The sequence below is a fragment of the Carcharodon carcharias genome, chromosome 6 (assembly GCF_017639515.1).
Source record: "Carcharodon carcharias isolate sCarCar2 chromosome 6, sCarCar2.pri, whole genome shotgun sequence".
NCBI lineage: Eukaryota > Metazoa > Chordata > Chondrichthyes > Lamniformes > Lamnidae > Carcharodon > Carcharodon carcharias.
The window spans coordinates 167,833,747-167,849,783 of record NC_054472.1 but is presented as its reverse complement, the minus strand read 5'-3'; the positions used below and the strand labels follow the sequence as shown (position 1 = coordinate 167,849,783).

The following is a 16,037-nucleotide window of genomic DNA, read 5'->3' as shown; positions in this document are numbered from 1 at the left end:
GGGTTAGACCAACAGTTACCAAGAAAAAGAAGAATTAAAACCCCTTCTAACCTCTGGGAAACCATTGTAAAGACCCTACTTAACCATGGGAATCCCCCCCCCCTCACCCCCACACCCCCACCCCCACACCCACACCCACACACACAAATAGACCTTGAACCGCCAAACCTCTGCCCCCCCCCCCAAACTCTTGGGCCCATTTCCCCCCCCCCCCACTCTTGCACCTATCCCCCCCCCCCCCCACTCTTGCGCCCATTTCCCCCCCCCCCCCACTCCTGCGCCCATTCTCCCCCCCACTCTTGCGCCCATTCCCCCCCCCCCCACTTGCCGCCTCCTGTGCCCCTGCTCCTCCCCCCCCACTGATCCCTCCCTGCCACCGACCCTCTGCTACCCTTTTACCCACCCCGACCCCCTCCTCCACACTCCTCCCCACTCCTTCCGCTTACCCCGCACCTTCTCTGAACCCCTCCCGACCCCGTCCCGATCCCCCCCCGTCCTGACCCCCTCCCTTTCCCTCCTTCCCCCCTCCCCTCCTTCCTCCTCCCCCCTTACCCCGCTCCCCTCCTTTCCCCCCGCTCCCCTCCTTTCCCCCCGCTCCCCTCCTTTCCCCCCGCTCCCCTCCTTTCCCCCCGCTCCCCTCCTTTCCCCCCCGCTCCCCTCCCTTCCCCCCCGCTCCCCTCCCTTCCCCCCCGCTCCCCTCCCTTCCCCCCCGCTCCCCTCCCTTCCCCCCCGCTCCCCTCCCTTTCCCCCCCGCTCCCCTCCCTTTCCCCCCCGCTCCCCTCCCTTTCCCCCCCGCTCCCCTCCCTTTCCCCCCCGCTCCCCTCCCTTTCCCCCCCGCTCCCCTCCCTTTCCCCCCCGCTCCCCTCCCTTTCCCCCCCCGCTCCCCTCCCTTCCCCCCCCGCTCCCCTCCCTTCCCCCCCCGCTCCCCTCCCTTCCCCCCCCGCTCCCCTCCCTTCCCCCCCCGCTCCCCTCCCTTCCCCCCCCGCTCCCCTCCCTTCCTCCCCCTCCTTCCCCTCCCCATCCCCCTCCTTCCCCTCCCCATCCCCCTCCTTCCCCTCCCCATCCCCCTCCTTCCCCTCCCCATCCCCCTCCTTCCCCTCCCCATCCCCCTCCTTCCCCTCCCCATCCCCCTCCTTCCCCTCCCCATCCCCCTCCTTCCCCTCCCCATCCCCCTCCTTCCCCTCCCCATCCCCCTCCTTCCCCTCCCCATCCCCCTCCTTCCCCTCCCCCTCTCCCCCCCCTTCCCTTCATCACCCAATGGTTATGTCTCTGTAATCGCAGTCATATTGTACCTGTTTACATCTATTTGAGGTGTTAATCTGTCTATTTTATTGTGAATGCTTCGTGCATTCCAATATTGTGCCTTTAGATTTGTCTTTTTAGCACTGCATTCCACTTTTGCCTTCCACTTTTCTCTCTTTCATTCCTATCTTTGTTTCCCTTTCTTGTTTCTCCGCTCAGGTTCCCATCCCTCTGCCACTCTAGTTTAAACCCTTCCCCACATCCCCACAAACACCTGCAAGGATATTGGCCCCGGTTCTGCTGGGGTGCAACCTGGCCAGCTTGTACAGGTCCCATCATCCCCAGAATTGGTTCCAGGAATTTGAATCCATCCCACACCATTTCTCTAGCCACGCATTCATGTGGTGTATTCTCCTATTCCTGATCTCATTAGCTCATGGCACTGGGAGTAATCCTGAGATTTCTACCTTTTGAGGTTCTGCTTTGCAATTTATTTCCAGCCCTCTCTATTCTGCTTTCAGGACCTCATCCCTTTTTTCACCTATGTTGTTGGTACCAATATGGACTATGACCTCTGTCTGTTCTCTCTCCCTCCTTCAAAACATCCTGCAGCCCACCAGGGACACCCTTGACCTGGCACCAGGGAGGCAACATATCATCCTGGTATTATGTCTGCAGCTGTAGAAACATCTGTCTGCTCCCCTGAAGAAAAATCCCCCATTGCTATTGCTCTCCCATTCTTTCTCCCCCAGCAGTATCCAAAACAGAAAATTTGCTAGAGAGGGAGTTGTACCCAGGGGTCTCCTGCACTACTTATCTAGTACTTTTACTCAGTCTGGCGGTCACCCATTCCCCTTCTGTCTGTGCACTCTTTACCTGTGATGTGACCATTCACTGTATATGCTATCCATGAAGACCTCATCCTTGCGAATGCTCCATAGTGACCCTAGCCACAGTTCCCAGCTCTGAAACGTGGATTGCAAGTAGTTGCAGCTTGAGACACCTTCTGTATATGTGGTCGCCCTGGACGCTGGAAGTTTCCCTGACTTCCCACGTCACATAGGATAAGCATTCCACTTGGTCAAGCTGCCCTGCCATGACTTACCCTTAAATTACTCCCTTTACTTCCTCTAGTTTAGAGAATATTAAGGACAGAAGAAATACTTACCAAGGCTGTTGCTCTTCTAATGAGGAAAGGTAGAAAATGAAAGGATCCATCCTTCCCTCTTCTCTGAACTCCCTCTCTCACCAAATTCTAACTTAATCACTCTTATGCAGCCCAAACCAGGACTGCAGTGCAGACAAAAGCAGCACCGTAGATGGCCTGCTTTTATACTGTCTAAATCTAGCTTCTGAAAACCTGTTTAAGCCAGTTGTCTAATTAACTAGCTGCATCTGCAAGTAGAGCCTGTATAACTCCGGTTTTAAAACTGGGCTAAAAGTCACCTTCACCCAGCCCAAGGGCCACTTTGTTAGTTGCTAAATTAAAGAAAGATTAGACTTTAGATAGAAATTAACCCTTAAAAGTCCCTCTCTCACCAAACTCCAACTTAAGCACTTTAATACAGCCCAAGGCAGCACTCCCATGTTGTTGGAGATGGTCATTGCCCAGCACTTGTCAATCTATCAGCCCAAGCCTGAATGTTATGCAGGTATTGCTGCATGTGGACATGGTGTGAAAGTTGACTCCATTCCAGAGATAATATAATCAAAATGAAGTATATTGATGAAATTAAAGGGCACAGGGCGGGAGGCTTGGGGGGCATGGGTAGACAGCCTTGACTGATTCTTTGGGACTTGCAAGATGATGATGCCTGGGAGACAGGAAGTGCAAATATCGGTTATATGCTTGCTTTGTCCAGATAACTAAGAATGGAACCATGCATGTGCAGACATGGAGCTGGATAGTTGAGGAGGATGGTAGAGTTATTTGTGTTAAACATTGGGGAGAGATGTTGGATGACAAGAAAGGAAAACGCATGCCTGTTGCAATCACAATAGTGGCAGATTTCAATCATGACTTTTCTATGAGCGCAAAGTGGGTTGGTTATCAGACTGTTGTGTACACGATCAATTCTATGCAGAATTTGGTCTAATTTGACTGCACCTTGTTTTCGAGAATGTGTTTTTGTCACAATTGTGCTAAATCCATATTTCGTATTTTTTGAAAATTCTTTTCACTGTATAACAATCAGCAATTGCAGGGAAAAGGGCACAGGAACATTTCACTGTTTAGGAATGCTAGAATTAATGGGACCTCATAACATAGATTCCAGACCTAAGTATTTTTTTTTTCTAAAATCCAGACCTTGATCATTTCAATAGCCTAGTGAATTATTATGGGAGCCAATATTACCTCAACATTTACAAGACTTCAGCAATGCATCAATGTTTAATTTGCCAATAGAGGTAAATTTTTCAACTTCATTTTTAGGATCCACAGTATATTCAGCAAGCATTAACCAATGTTCTATTGATGGATGCTGTGGTTGGATGTATGCAGTCACCTCGAGCGATTTATGCAGCTTCCAAGTTGGCTTATTTTGATCAGATGAAGAATATGGGTAAGAATAAGGAAATCTTTGTTATTTCTACTGATTTTTAAAATGGTCTTTTTTTACAGACATGAGGTCAACATTAATTGCCTATTACAAATTAAATATAAATATAAATACAAATATTAGCCAATGCTGACTTCTTTAAAGACTACTATGATAGTGCAGTGCACTGCAACTCATGAGTAAACTGAACCCATTTTAATTACCTAACTTACGAAAAATTTCAAATGCTCGATTTAAAACAAAAACAAAAAATTCTTGGAATATGCAGCTGGTCCATGGAAAGAGACCAGATAGTTAATGGCCATTGGCATAGAATTTTCATATGTTCAAAATATACCCAAATTTTTGATTTCCCATTAACGACGTTTACTAATTTGCTGTTTATTGCCAGCATTTTCTAATACTTAGACTTTTGTGCCTAAAGTTGGTTGCTTTGTGAATTTATTCTAGTGGTTCCTAAAACAACTTCAGAGACTTTAAAACACAAGATTAATCCTTCTGCTGGTCAAACTAGTCGTCAGGCTGTGAATGTGCTCCTGTATACACCAGGTAAGAAAATAATCAATTGTTTTAGTAACTACTTACTGAATATAATGCATTAGTGTGTTTATGTATTAGCCTGGATTTTTCAGCAGCAATGACTGAAACATTTGCTGTCATTACTCCTCTGAAAGCGACAGCATATTTATAGAATAATGCGGAAATTCAGATGCTGCTGTTAGTGATTCTATGCTTCTCCTAGGGGGTGCGTTGCTCAGGTGCCCCTGCAATCAATAGGAAACCTTTGAACTGATGCGAACTTCTATTCTTTGTTTAGCTGCAAAAGTCTGAAAATTTACACATTTTTGAATCTTAATCATCTTTTATTTTGCTATTTTAAATTAAAAGTGATGGGTGAAGTGCTTTCAGCTTACTGGTTTGCTTTCTGAGAATGCTTAAATGGGATTAGCTGTTTACCTACTTGCTGACATCACAGCTGCTGCATGCAAGGAGATCCCCGCTTGGCTTGGTACTAGATTTGAGCTACAGCTGGGAAATGGGAAGTCTGTGTCACAGAGATCACTAGTCAATGCTTCCCAAACTACCCCGACCCCCCAACTCTGGGGTCACACAGATTTTCCAGCATTAATATGGGGTCAGTGGGAAAGAGTGTATGGAGGGTGTGAAATATCGAGAAAGAGTGTAGGATGTGAGAATGGAAGGGTGTAGAGCTGTGAGAACAGAGGGCAAAGCTGTGAGAGCAGGAGCAGGGCTTTGGGCTGAGCGGGGGGTGCTTGGAGGGTAGACAGCAACTTCACCACAGTTTCACCTACCGTTTTGCAGGCTCTGTTCAATACAGTGATCGGACCTCTGAGCTTATTTCCTTAGGACATGCCCACCGAATCATGGCAAGAAAAAAAAATTGTGCGTGTGCATGCCACCAGGCCTGGAGCTGATGCCAGGGCTGACCTACCAGTGTGAATGCTCCACAGTCACCATTGTTGCCTCACATGAGAGGGAGCTCGCAACCCCAATTGTTCGTCCCTCTGGGAGTTGAGATCCATAGTTTGGAATAGCTATACTAGGTCTTTGTGAGCAGCTTTCTTTGAGGTCAGCATGAGTGCCATTGCTTTGTTGCTCACCAAAAAATCTGGACCAATAATTTTGTGTCAAACCTTCTAAAATTGAACATGTTTATTTTGCTTTGAAGGGCTGTCATCTGTTTTATCTTCCAAAGTATTAAAAAACATGAAATTCAGCAAATCAGTGATGACTAAAAGAAATTATTTTTAAGCTTCCCCATCTGTATGGCTCTCATTAGTGAAGGTGTAATAAATACACTCACTTGCTGATCACTATTCAACCTGTTTTTTCAAGTTTTGTAGGCATCCATTCGGAGGAAGAGTCATATTGGCTTCTCACTGTTTCCCTCTCTATGGATGCTGCCATAGCTGCTGAGATTTTCCAGAATTTCCTGTTTTTATTTCAGAATTCCAGCATCCGCAGTATTTTGCTTTTATATTATTGTGTGCATTAGACTTGGTTATTGGCCTTGTACAGTGAGGATATCCAAGCAGTATGTTTACTTAAGTAAAGGTGATGTGCAAAATAGTTATTGACACCAGTGAATCCCAGCAGATATTCCTGCCTTTAGGATAGAATGGAAAGGAGGAATAAATGTTAGGAAGGGTAAGGAAATTCTATTACTGTACAGTTTGGGCTAAATATCTTATTTTTTTATGGATCTCAGTTTTTAAAATTACTACATTGAAAAGTATTTTCCAGCCAAATATTTGCTTAACCACATCCTCATCTTCACACTTGATATCCTAGACCCCAATAAAGCCGTTACTCATTCTCACCCTGCTGTTCCCCTGGTATGACCCTCATCTCCGCTCCCTTAGTTAAAGGTATGTAGACTTGAAAGCATGCGGCAGACAACTAGTTTTACATTCACCAGCAGATCTGGCTAGACCAAATTAAGCATTGTCAGGCCCTGTCTGCGAAAACTGGGCACTGTTCCAAGAACATCCTCAAATGCAACGATAAGGTCTGGCTTCATTTCTGTACTGCAAACCATCTTCTTAAATCACTGTCCCCTGTTTCATAGAACCAGAGAAAAGTTACAGCACAGAAGGAGGCCATTCGGCCCATCTTGTCCATGCCAGCCCGAGGTCACCCAGTTGCCCTTTCTAATCCCACCTTCCTGCACCTGGCCCATAGCCCTGCAGCTTACAGCACTTAAGGTACAGATCCAGGTACTTTTTAAAAGAGTTTAGAGTTTCTGTTTCTACCACCAACTTGGGCAGCGAATTCCAGACACCCACTACCCTCTACGTAAAAAAAGTTCTTCCTCATGTCCCCCCGACACCTTCTGCCACTTACCTTGAATCTATGTCCCCTGGTTCCAGAATACTCTTCCAAGGGAAACAATTTTACCCTGTCCACTCTATTCTGCTCATGGATTGAGATCAGCTTCCTCCCTTCCAATAGCCGACTAGGCCAGACTTCCTCTGGGTGGGGGACTTCAATGTCTATTACCAAGAGTGGCTCAGTAGCACTATTACTAACCAAGCTGGCCGAGTTCTAAAGGACATAGCTGCTAGCCAGGAACCAACAAAAGGGAAAAACATATTTGACCTTAGCCTCAACATCCTGCCTGCCGCAGGTGAAATCTGTACATGATAGTATCGGCAGCAGTGACCACCGCAGAGTCCTTGTGGAGACGAAGTCCTGTCTTCACAGTGAGGATACCCTCCATCATGTGTGGCAATACCAACATGCTAAATGGGATAGATTTCGAACATATCTAGCAACGCAAGACTGGGCAACCATGAGCTGATGTGGGTCATCAGCAGCAGAATTGTACTCTACCACAATCTGTAAACTCATGCCCCATCATGCTCCACAATCTACCATTACCATCAAGTCAGGGGATCAACCCTTTTTCAAAAAGTGCAGGAGAGCTTGCCAGGAGCAGCACCAGGCATACCTAAAAATGAGGTGTCAACCTGTTGAAGCTACAACACAGGACTACTACTGTGCCAAACAGCGTAAGCAGCATGTGATAGACAGAGCTAAGTGATTCCACAACCCACAGATCAGATTGAAGCTCTGCAGTTGTGAATGGTGGTGGACAATTAAACAACTCACTGGAGGAAGAGTCTCCACAAATATCCCCATCCTCAATGATGGAGGGGTCTAGCACATCAATGCAAAAGATAAAGCTGAAGCATTTGCAACAATCTTCAGCCAGAAGTGCTGAGTGGGTGATCTATCTCAGCCTCCTCCGGAGGTCCCTAGCATCATAGATGCCAGTTTTCAGCTAGTTTGATTCACTCTACGTGGCATCAAGAAATGGCTGAAGGCACTGGATACTGCAAAGGCTATGAGCCCTTTCAATATTCTGGCAATAGTACTGAAGACTGGCACTCCGGAACTTGACGGGCCCCTAGCCAAGTTGTTCCAGTACAGCTACAACACTGGCATCTCCCTGGAAATGTGGAAAATTGCCCAGGTACATAATGGACACAAAAAGCAGGACAAATCCAACCTGGCCAATTACTGCCCCATCAGTCTACTCTCGATCATCAGTAAAGTGATAGAAGGTGTCATCAACAGTGTTATCAAGCTGCCCTTGCTTAGCAATAACCTGCTCACTGATGCTCAGTTTAGGTTCCACCAGGGCCACTCAGGTTCTGACCTCATTACAGTCTTGCTTCAAACATGGACAAAGGAGCTGAACACCACAGGTAAGGTGAGAGTGACTGTCCTTGACATCAAGGCAGCTTTTGACCGAGTATAGCATTAGGAGCCCTACCAAAACTGGAGTCACTGGGAAGTGGGGAAAACTCTGCTTGTTGGAGTCATACCTAGCACAAAGGAAGATGGCTGTGGTTGTTGGAGGTCAGGCAGCTCAGCTCCAGGACATCAATGCAGGAGTTCCTCAGGGTAGTACCCCAGGCCCAACTATCTTCAGCTGCTTCATCAATGATCTTCCTTCCATCAGAAGGTCAGAAGTGGGGAGGTGCAATTATCAGTGAACAATGTTTGGCACTATTCGTGATGACTTAGATACTAAAGCAGTCCATGTCTATATGCAGCAAGACCTGGACAATGTCCAAGCTTAGGCTGAAAAGTGGCAAGTAACATTCGCACCACACAAGTTCCAGGCAATGACAATCTCCCAATAAGAGAGAATCTAACCTATCTAATCTCGCCCCTTGACATGCAATGGTATTACCATCGCTGAATTCCTCCACTGTCAACATCCTGAGGGGGTTACCATTGACTAGAAATTGAACTGGATTAGCGATATAAATAATGAGACTACAAGAGCAGGTCAGAGGCTAGGAATCCTGTGGCAAGTAACTCACCTCCTGACTCCTCAAAGCCTGTCCACCATCTAAAAGGCATAAGTCAGGAGTGTGACAGAATACCCTCCGCTTGCTGTGAAGCAATCTGGGAAGAGTGTCCTCTGCAGTCACTATCGATGTGAAGAAGTCTGGGAAGAGTGTCCTCTGCAGTCACCGTCATTGGGAAGAAACTACCTATTCTAAGTTGATTTCAGATTAAAGGTGACTACTGGGGCCCAGGATCGGAAGCCTAACACTTCAGCTTCAACTCAGCAGAGAGAGTGAGTTCCAGCTGATTTTAAAAAGTGTATTTTGAATGTCTATTCTAACTTGCTTTTGGATCAAAGGTAAGTAGGAGAAATATTTTACAGATTGATAAACTAAAGACCAGTAGGAAATTTAAAAACAAATTGAAAAACTAATTAAATGAAATAGAGACGCAGGGCCAGGTGATGTGTTGTAGCTGCATGATGTGGGAGCTGGTGGACCCCATTGTGGTTCCTAGTGACCACATCTGTAGCAAATGTTGGTTGCTTGAGGAACTCCGGCTCAAGAGTTGAGGAGCTGGAGCCTGAGCTTCGGACATTGTGACACACCAGGGAGGGGGAGAGTTACCTGGACGCTGTGTTTCGGGAGACAGTCACGCCCCTTAGCTTAGCTACCTTAAATTTGGCCAGGGGACAGGAGGGTGTGACTATGAGTGAGGCAGGTAGAGGGATCCAGGAAGTAGCACTCAGGAGCCTTACCCCTTGCCCTTATCTGACAGGTTCGAGATTCTTGTTCCCTGTGTGGACCAGAGCGGGGACTGTAGGGAGGATGAGCAAACTGACCATAGCATTGTGGTACAGGGAGCCATTCAACTGGGGGGAGAAAAGAGAAATGTAGTTGGATTTGGGGATAGTATAGTTAGGGGAATAGATACTGTTCTCTGCAGCCAGGATCGAGAGTCCTGAAGGCTGTTTTGCCTACCTGGTGCCAGGGTTAAGGATATCTCATCTGCGCTGCAGGGGAACTTGGAGTGGGAAGGGAAAGATCCAGTTGTCGTGGTCCACGTGGGTACCAACGATATAGATAGAACGAGGAAAGAGGTTCTGCTGAGGGAATATGAGCAGTTAGGGGCTAAATTAAAAAGCAGAACCAAAAAGGTAATTATCTCCGGATTACTACCTGAGCCATGAGCTAATTGGCACAGGGTCAATAAGATTAAAGAGGTAAATGTGTGGCTCAAAGATTGGCGTGGGAGAAATGGGTTCGAATTGATGGGACATTGACACCAGTATGGGGGAAAGAGGGAGCTATTCCATTTGGATGGGCTCTACTTGAATTATGCTGGGACCAGTGTCCTGTTGAATCGCATAACTAGGGTTGTAGATAGGGTTTTAAACTAAATAGTTGGGCGGGGAGGGTTCAGATACAGGGAAATATAAAAAATCAAAGTTTAAGGAGGGGTAAGAATGCAGGTTAGTGACTAGGCTGATTGTTACCAAAAAGTGAAAGGAAGGGACAGAGTGTGTGAACGCCATATTGCACCAAAGAATCATATAAGAGTAGGGAAAATTGACAATAGGCAAACTTAAAGGCTTTGTATCTGAATGCGCGTAGCATTCGGAATAAAACTAATGAGTTATCAGTGCAAATAGAGGTAAATAGGTATGGTTTGGTGGTGATTATTGAGATATGGTTACAGGGAGAACAGGTTTGGGAGTTGAATATCTAAGGGTACTCAGTGTTTCAGAAGGATAGGCAGAAAGGAAAAGGAGGTGGTGTAGCTTTATTAGTAAAGGAAAAGATCAGTGCTATAGTGAGGAATGATGTAGACACTGGAGTCCAAGACGTAGAGTCAGTCTAAGAAATAGCAAGGGAAAGAAGTCCCTGGCGGGAGTAATCTATCAGTTCCCAAACAGTAGATCAGCAGTAGGGCACAGTATAAACCAGGAAATACTGGGAGCATGTAAGAAAGGAAAGGCAATAATCATGGGTGATTTTAATATGCATATAGACTGGACTAATCAAATTGGCAAGGGTAGCCTTGAGGGAGAGTTCATACAAGTGTATTAGAGATTGTTTCTTGGAGCAATATGTTGTGGAACCAACCAGGGAACAGGCTATTCTGGATTTGGTTTTGTGTAATGCGATGCGATTAATTAATGATCTCTTAAAGGACCCTCTAGGGAAGAGTGATCATAGCATGATAGAATTTCAAGTTCAATTTGAGAGTGAGAAACTTGAGTCCCACACTAGTGTTCTGGAGTTGAACAAAGGTAACTACATAGGCATGAGGGCAGATTTGGCCCTAGTGGATTGGGCAGGAAGACTACAAGATAGGACAGTTGATGAACAGCGGCAGATATTTAAGGAGATATTCAATTCCTCCCAAGTAAAATATATTCCAAAGAGGAAGAAGGATGGTAAGAGGGGAAAAGGCATCCATGGCTAAGCAAGGAAGTTAAAGATAATATAAAGGCAAAAACTAAGGTATACCAAATTGCAAAGGTCAGTGGCAGGCTGGAAGATTGGGAAATTTTTAAAGATCAACAAAGGGTTACTAAAAAAATAAAAAGAACAAAATTAAATTATGAAAGAAAGCTAGCGCAAAATGTAAAAATTGATGGCAAAAGCTTCCACAAGTCTATAAAAGGAAAGAAAGTAGCTAAAGTGAATGGAGGATGAGACTGGGGCATTAATACTGGGGAACACAGAAATGGCAGAAATGCTTAATCAATATTTTGCTCCAGTTTTTCATTGTGGAGGACACGAGTACCACCCCAATAGTAACAGGTAGTGCAGAGGATATAGAGAAGGAGGAACTTAGAACAATCACCATCACTAGAGAAAAAGTACTGAGCAAATTATTGGGATTAAAGGGTGACAAGTCCCCAGGACTTGATGGCCTACATCCCAGGGTCTTAAAGGAAGTGGCAGTGGAGATAGTGGATGCATTGGCTATAATATTCCAAAATTTCCTGAATTCTGGAAAGGTTCCAGTGAATTGGAAAAATGATAGTATAACGCCCTTATACAAAAAGGCGGGGACACGAAGTAGGAAACTATAGACCAGTTAGTTTAATGTCTGTCGTTGGGAAATTGTTGGAATCCATTAAGAAAGTAGTAATGGGGTATTTGGAAAGTGAAAATGCAATCCATCAGTCAGCATGTTTTTATGAAGAGTAAATCGTGTTTGACTAATTTGCTAGAGTTCTTTGAAAATGTGACAAGCAAAGTGGATAATGGGGATCCTGTAGATGAAGTATATCTGGACTTCCAGAAGACCTTTGACAAGGTGCCACACAAAAGATTAATACACAAGATAAAATCACATGGAGTTAGGGGTAATATATTAACTTGGATAGAGGATTGGCTAACCAACAGAAAGCAGAGAGTCTTTTTCTGGATGGCAAGCTGTAACTAGTGGGGTGCCACAGGGTTGGGTCCTTGGGCCCCAACTATTTACAATCTATATTAATGACTTGGATTCAGGGATAGAAGGTACTATAGCTAAATTTGCAGATGACACCAAAATAGGTGGGAAAATAAGTTGCAATGAAGAAATAAGGAATTTGCAAATGGATATGGACAGGTTAGGTGAATGGGCCAAAATTTGGCAGATGTAGTTTAACGTGGATGAGTGTGAGGTTATCCATTTTGGTTGGAAGAATAAAAAGGTGACTTATTATTTAAATGGACAGAAACTTCAGAATGTTTCAGTGCAGAGGGATCTGGGTGTCCTCGTGCATGAATTGCTGAAAGCTGGTATGAAGGTACAGCAGTTAACAAGGAAGGCAAATGGAATTTTGGCACTTATTGCTTAAGGAATAGAGTATAAAAATAGGGAAGTGTTGTGGCAACAGTACAAGGCATTGGTGAGACCGCACCTGGAGTACTGTGTGCAGTTTTGGTCCCCTTGAGGAAGGATGAAGTTGCATTGGAGATGGTTCAGAAGAGGTTCACTAATTGATTCTAGAGATGCGGGGCTTATCTTATGAGGAGAGATTGAACAGTTTAGGCCTATACTCGCTAGCGTTTAGAAGGATGAGAGGATATCTAATTGAGGTATATAAGATGCCAAAGGGGATAGACAGAGTAGACGTGGAGTGGATGTTTCCCCTTGGGCATTCTAGAACGAGAGGCCATAGTTTTAGGCTAAGAGGTGGTCGATTTAAATCGATGAGGAGGAATTACTTTTCTCAAAGGGTCGTGAATCTGTGGAATTCACTACCTCAGAGTGCATTGGATGCCAGGACGCTGAATAAATTTAAGGAGATAGATATAGATTTTTAATTAGTAATGGGTTGAAAGGTTATGGGGGAGAGGGCAGGAAATTGGAGTTGAGGCCGAAATGAGATCAGCCGTGATCGTATTGAAATGTGGGGCAGGCTTGAGGGGCTGAATTGTCTACTCCTGCTCCTAGTTCTTATGTTATGATTGTAGCTCCAATGACACTCAAGAATCTTGACACCATCCACCAGCCTAATTGATTGGCACCCCATCCGCAAATGTTCACTTCCTTCACCACTGACGCACAATGGCAGCAGTGTGTATCATCGATAAGGTGCACTGCAGGAACTCACCAAGGCGCCTTAGACAACACCTTCCAAACCCACAACCACTACCATCTAGATGGACAAGGGCATCAGATGCATAGGAACACGACCAAGTTCCCCTCCAAGCCATTCACTGTTCTGACTTGAAAATATATCGCTGTTCCTTCATTGTTGTTGGGTTAAAATCCTGGAACTCCCTCCCTAACAGCACAGTAGATGCACCTATGCAACATGGACTGCAGCAGTTCAAGAAGGGAGCTTACCACCACCTTCTCGAGCAATTAGGGATGGACAATAAATACTTACATGCTAGGAAAGAATAAAAAAAGCTGGTTGGGACTGCTCTCACCTGGTTCCATTCTTATCTATCTACTCACATCCAGAGTATCACTTGCAATGGCTTCTCTTCCTGCTTCTGCACCGTTAACTCTGGTTTCCTCGAAGGATCTATCCTTGGCCCCCTCTTTCTCATTACGGCAACATCATCCAAAAGTATAGCATTAGTTTTCACATGGACACTGATGGCACCCAGCTCAAATTTACCATCACCTCTCTCAATTCACAGAATCACAGAATCAGACAGTGCAGAAGAGGCACTACAGCCCATCGAGTCTGCACCGACATGTGAGAAATACCTGACCTACCTACCTAATCCCATTTACCAGCATTTGGCCCATAGCCTTGAATGTTATGATATGCCAAGTGCTCATCCAGGTACTTTTTAAAGGATGTGAGGCAACCCTCCCAGGCAGTGCGTTCCAGACTATCACCACCCTCTGGGTAAAAAAGTTTTTCCTCACATCCCCCCAAAACCTCCTGCCCCTCACCTTGAACTTGTGTCCCCTCATGACTGACCCTTCAACTAAGGGGGACAGCTGCTCCCTATCCACCCTGTCTATAACCCTCACAATCTTGTACACCTCAATCAGGTTGTCCCTCAATCTTCTCTGCTCCAATGAAAATAACCCAAGTCTATCCAACCTCTCTTCATAACCTAAATGTTTCATCCCAGGCAATATTGTGGTGAATCTCCTCTGCACCCCCTCCCGTGTAATCACATCCTTCCTATAATGTGGCGACCAGAACTGCACAAAGTACTCCAGCTGTGGCCTCACCAAGGTTCTATATAACGCTAACATGACCTCCCTACTTTTGTAATCTATGCCTCGATTGATAAAGGCAAGTGTTCCATATGCCTTTTTCACCACCCCACCAACATGCCCCTCTGCCTTCAAAGATCTATGGACCCACACGCCAAGGTCCCTTAGTTCCTCAGAGCTTCCTAGTGTCATGCCTTTCATCGGAAGGAGTAATTTGACAAGGAAGTATTCAAAGTGTATCGACCTCTCATTTTTCAGGGTTAAATTCCATCTGCCACTTATCTGCCCATTTTGACCATCCCGTCCATATCTTCCTGAAGCCCAAGACACTCAGCCTCACTGTTAACCACCCGGCTAATCTTTGTGTCATCCACAAACTTAATAATCCCACCCATCACATAGTCATCTATGTCGTTTATATAAATGACGAATAAATACCCTGTGGTACGCCACTGGACACTGGCTTCCAGTCACTAAAGCATCCTTTTGTCTTCACCCTCTGTTTCCTATAACTAAGCCAATTTTGAATCCACCTTATTAAATCACCCTGTATCCCATGTGCATTTGCCTTCTTTATAAGTCTCCCTTGTGGGACCTTGTCAAACGCTTTGCTGAAATCCATATAAACTACCTCTATACACCTGATCACCACCTCAAAAAATTCAATCAAATTTGATAGGCATGACCGCCCTCTGACAAAGCCATGCTGACTATCCCTGATCAAACCTTGCCTCTCCAAGTGGAGATAGATTTTCTCCTTCAGAATTTTCTCCAATAGCTTCCCTACAACTGACATGAGACTCACTGGCCTGTAGTTCCCTGGCTTATCTCTACAACCCTTCTTCAATAGCGGAACCACTTTAGCTGTTCTCCAGTCCTCTGGCACCTCCCCCATGGCCAGAGTGGAATTAAAAATATTGGTCAGAGCCCCTGTGATCTCCTCCCTTGCCTCCCTTAGCAGTCTGGAACACAAATCATTCAGTCCTTGAGATTTGTCCACTTTTAAGCCTGCCAACACCTTCAATACCTTGTAACTCCCTATATCAATTTGTCTTTCTCCCCGAGTTCCATACCTTCATCCTCATTCTCTTGGGTGAAGACAGCTGTGAAGTATTCGTTCAAAACACCACTGATGTCCTCTGGCTCCGCTCCATGGGCCCTACCCTTTCCCTGGTTATCCTCTTCCCATTGATATACTTATAGAATATCTTGGGATTTTCCCTACTTTTACCAGCCAGAGCTTTCTCATATCCCCCCTTTGCTCTCCAAGTTGCTTTCTTAAGCTCCACCCTGCACTTTCTGTATTCCACTAATGCCTCCGCTGATTTGCTCCCCTTGTACCTGCTAAAAGCCCCTCGTTTCCTTCTCATCGTATCCTGAATATCTCTGGTCATCCATGGTTCTCTGGGCCTGTTACTCCTTCCTACCACTCCAGAGGGAACATATTGAGCCTGTACCCTCCCCATTTCCCTTTTGAACCCTCCCCCCACCGGCTCTTCTGTAGATTTCCCCACAAGTAGTGGTTCCCAGTTTACCTTGGCCAGATCCTGTCTTATATTATTAAAATCCACTCTCCCCCAATCCAAAACATTTTTTTGCAACTTGTCTATTTCTTAGTCCATAATAAGCTTAAATTGTACCATGTTGTGGTCGCTATCGCTTAAATGCTCTCCCACCACCACCTCAGCAACCTGTATGGCTTCATCCCCCAAAATTATGTCCAGCACTGTGCCATCCCTTGTTGGACCCTCTACATAT

At 45.5% G+C, this 16,037-nt stretch overlaps 1 protein-coding gene across 5 annotated transcripts in view; it reads left to right on the top strand.

The window, feature by feature from the left end:
* The window catches only part of dennd3a (DENN/MADD domain containing 3a), a 144,690-nt gene that overhangs the window by 105,019 nt on the left and 23,634 nt on the right, over window positions 1–16,037 (top strand). For all 5 annotated transcript variants that reach the window (XM_041189871.1, XM_041189870.1, XM_041189867.1 and 2 more), the window contains 2 exons: window positions 3,677–3,806; window positions 4,254–4,352. In XM_041189871.1, the coding sequence (XP_041045805.1) occupies window positions 3,677–3,806; window positions 4,254–4,352 (229 nt within the window). The remainder of the gene's footprint in view (window positions 1–3,676; window positions 3,807–4,253; window positions 4,353–16,037) is intronic.